At 37.0% G+C, this 3,097-nt stretch overlaps 1 protein-coding gene across 1 annotated transcript in view; it reads right to left on the bottom strand.

Moving 5' to 3' along the window:
* Positions 1 to 2,668: 2,668 nt before the first annotated feature.
* Positions 2,669 to 3,097, bottom strand: part of cip2a (cellular inhibitor of PP2A) — a gene marked incomplete at both ends in the record, with an annotated part of 10,793 nt that continues 10,364 nt past the window's right edge. Inside the window, 2 exons of the mRNA XM_080855491.1 lie at positions 2,669 to 2,818; positions 3,050 to 3,097. The exon at positions 3,050 to 3,097 is cut by the window's right edge and continues 71 nt beyond it. Coding sequence (XP_080711617.1) covers positions 2,669 to 2,818; positions 3,050 to 3,097 — 198 coding nt within the window. The remainder of the gene's footprint in view (positions 2,819 to 3,049) is intronic.

Raw genomic sequence — 3,097 nt, 5'->3', positions numbered from 1 at the left:
CTCCATTAGGCATGCATTGAAGATATTGCTTATGTTTTTATTTCTACAGAATAGAATTTATGTTTTATATTGTGTTTACCCATGTTAACTATTTTTCAGCACACAGCCGAGAAGATGTTGGAATATGCATCGGTGTAGCAGTAGTATGCATACTAATTTTTTCAGTTATTGCATGTTGCATTTGCAAGTCCTTGAAAATAAAAAGGTGATGGAACTATTAATATATTATTAACTATTAATATTTATGTAATTTAGCATATTAACTGGGGCAGAGATTGCCTCAATATTGAGCCAATGATTGGGTAATGTACACTAAGGAAACCAGCAAACAAATTGTTACATTAGTTGAAAGTTCACCCATTTTAATTTTATAATTCAAGAAATACATTTGTTTGTTGTCTGCAGTAAGCCCTTCAAAGAAAGAGAAAACTAAAATACTTGGAAAGATGCATTGTAAACACCCACTGTAGGTCCTACAGATTTAGTGCGTGTAAGCTCAGCTTTGATCTCAGAGAGCAAGGTACTCACGCTTATCTAGGGAGTGGTAGAGCTAATAGTACCATACAAACAAACACTGAATATAAGCAAATTATATAATTAAGTCAAGAATAATATCTTATTCTTACTAGAAATAGTAGTGTTATTGTTATGACTGTTATTTTTGGCATTTTCCATTGACAGATCTTCTGCAAAACCTGAAGAAACTGAAGAGACGCATGGTCTGAATACCGTTGTTAACTCTGAGGTTGAAGGGATATAACGTTTCAAGAACAAGACAACCAAAACCCTGATGCATCCAGAACCAAGCACCAACACCTAGAAATTGGTGAGGACTGACAAGAGACAGTTCAGGGGACAAAATCCAAACTCTAAGTAAAAAGTGTAGCAATGATTACTTGACTACTGTGTCAAGTCACTTAAGAGTGATACTGGCGAGCTGAATGAAATATGATGACTTATCTAAGCTTTAGCTTGTTTAGTTAACATGTCAGGAATGTCCCTTTACAAGCAGAACCAGTCATTTGATTATGCCTGAAACTGAAAGACAGAACTTTTCCAGTCAAGTAAGTAGGGAAGGTACTTTGTTTTGCCAAGAGGCAAAGCATTTTTGTTGCATTTGCAATAACATTAAATGGTTGTGAAATTATTGGAATGCCATGTCTAAATAATGATGATCTCTATATTTTGTATGTGTACTTTTTTTTAAAACTCAGGTGAAGATAATTTGCGAAAGCTTGCCTTATCACTGTTCTTTGAACTAAGAATTACAAGGGCACAAATATCTGTGTGTCTGTGTGTGTGTGTGTGAATGCCTCAAGTTCAGATATTCTCTTGAAAGCAAATGAAGTTAAAAAAAGAAAAGAGCTTTCAATTTTTGTAATGCAGTCATATTTGTTAGATACCAGTATTGTTTGAGCTAAATATCAAACTGAAAAATATGAAGGATTGAACATTATGTGTATAGCGTTTGAAATGTGCTAGAAGCTATTGTAAACTAGAGGGAGAAGTGTTCAGGATATACATTTTTGTTCATTTGCAATACCATTAAATGGTTGTGAAACAATTTTAATGATACAATTATTTCTAAACAATGCTGATTAGTATCTTTTGCACTTTTTTTTAAAGACATTGGCGCACGGATTAAGTGGGCCACAACACCGGTGTGTTGAAAGAGCTACAACACCTTCAGTTTATTCCAATGATGTTTTATGAAATATATCAATTCTCATCTGAGGGAATTTAGAATCTTTGATGACTGCTAGAGCTTGATGCCTCCAATGCCACTCGCCATGATAAAGCACTCAGTGTTGAACGTAGCCTGACTTTGAATGCGTTATTTTGCCAGCGGAGACTTCATGTACTGTACACTATTGCGCTAAAGTCTGAGCAAGAATAGGCAACTGTATGCCGTGCAGTTTGCAAGGTGGTAACGTTAGCCTAGTTGCTGTCACACTAATGGCCCATTCACATGAACGCATTGAAGGCTCTTGCATTTGCAAGGTTAATTCTCAGACTGAAATTTGTACTGAAAATTATGAGCTATTTACAAAAATACTGAAAACATCTAATGTGATCCTAATGTGAAACAGGACATTTACAATTTTTTTCTCATATATTCTGACTAACTGAAACAAATCGCATGTTGAGAATTATATTACTAAAATAGTAGTAATATTCATTCATTGTAAAAAAAAATATATACACAATAAAATTATGGCTTTTATTTGACACTACTGGACAGAGGGCCGTAAAACATTAAAAATATACAGACCACAAGGATATACAGATAAATGTGTTAATTTAAATAGTTCATTATACCACTTTTAAAAATAACCATTAAATGGCCACTGTAATAGTTTGTGTCCATTTTCATGAAAGGCTTATGGAATACACCAGCTTATTATGTTAAAACATCAGGAAGTGAGGAAAGAATGAGGTACATAAGGACAGAAAATCAAGAGAGGAAGAAAGCGAGGGGCAAAATGAGAAACGGGGGGGGGGGGGGGGATGCAGAGGTAGAGAGAAAGAAAAGAAACAGCTAGGAAGAGAAAGGAAAGGTTGGGAGTGAGACAAAAAGAGAGAGAGGGGAGATGAGAGACAAAACGACAGAGAGAGGATAGATGGAGATTGAGACAGAGAGGAGAGATGGAGAGTGAGACAGAGAGTCTCAGAGCGACACGTTGGCGGTGTCTGTCTTAATCTTGCCACCACTCAGGCTGTGGATCATGGCGATCATGTGCATGTTCTTGTTCAGCTCCTCCTCCTTCTTATTCATTTTGTCCTCCAGCTGAGACTTCTGCAGCTCCAGAGACGAGGCCTGAGGAGGAGATACAATATCAGAACACACACACACACACACACACACACACACACACACACACACACACACACACACACACACACACACACACACACACACACACACACACACACACACACACACACACACACACACACACACCATAATTCTTGTCTGTCTGCTTTCTTTAAACTCTCTTCCAGCAGTCCTGAGCATCCAGGAGTGTCTGAGAATGGGCCACATACTTACTTTGATACTGGCTTCTTTCCTTGCTTGTTCTGTCTTATTCAGCTCCTT

The sequence above is a fragment of the Sprattus sprattus genome, assembly GCF_963457725.1.
Source record: "Sprattus sprattus genome assembly, chromosome: 17".
NCBI classification, from domain to species: domain Eukaryota; kingdom Metazoa; phylum Chordata; class Actinopteri; order Clupeiformes; family Clupeidae; genus Sprattus; species Sprattus sprattus.
The sequence above is the reverse complement of the archived record's forward strand: the minus strand, read 5'-3'. Positions and strand labels throughout refer to the sequence as shown.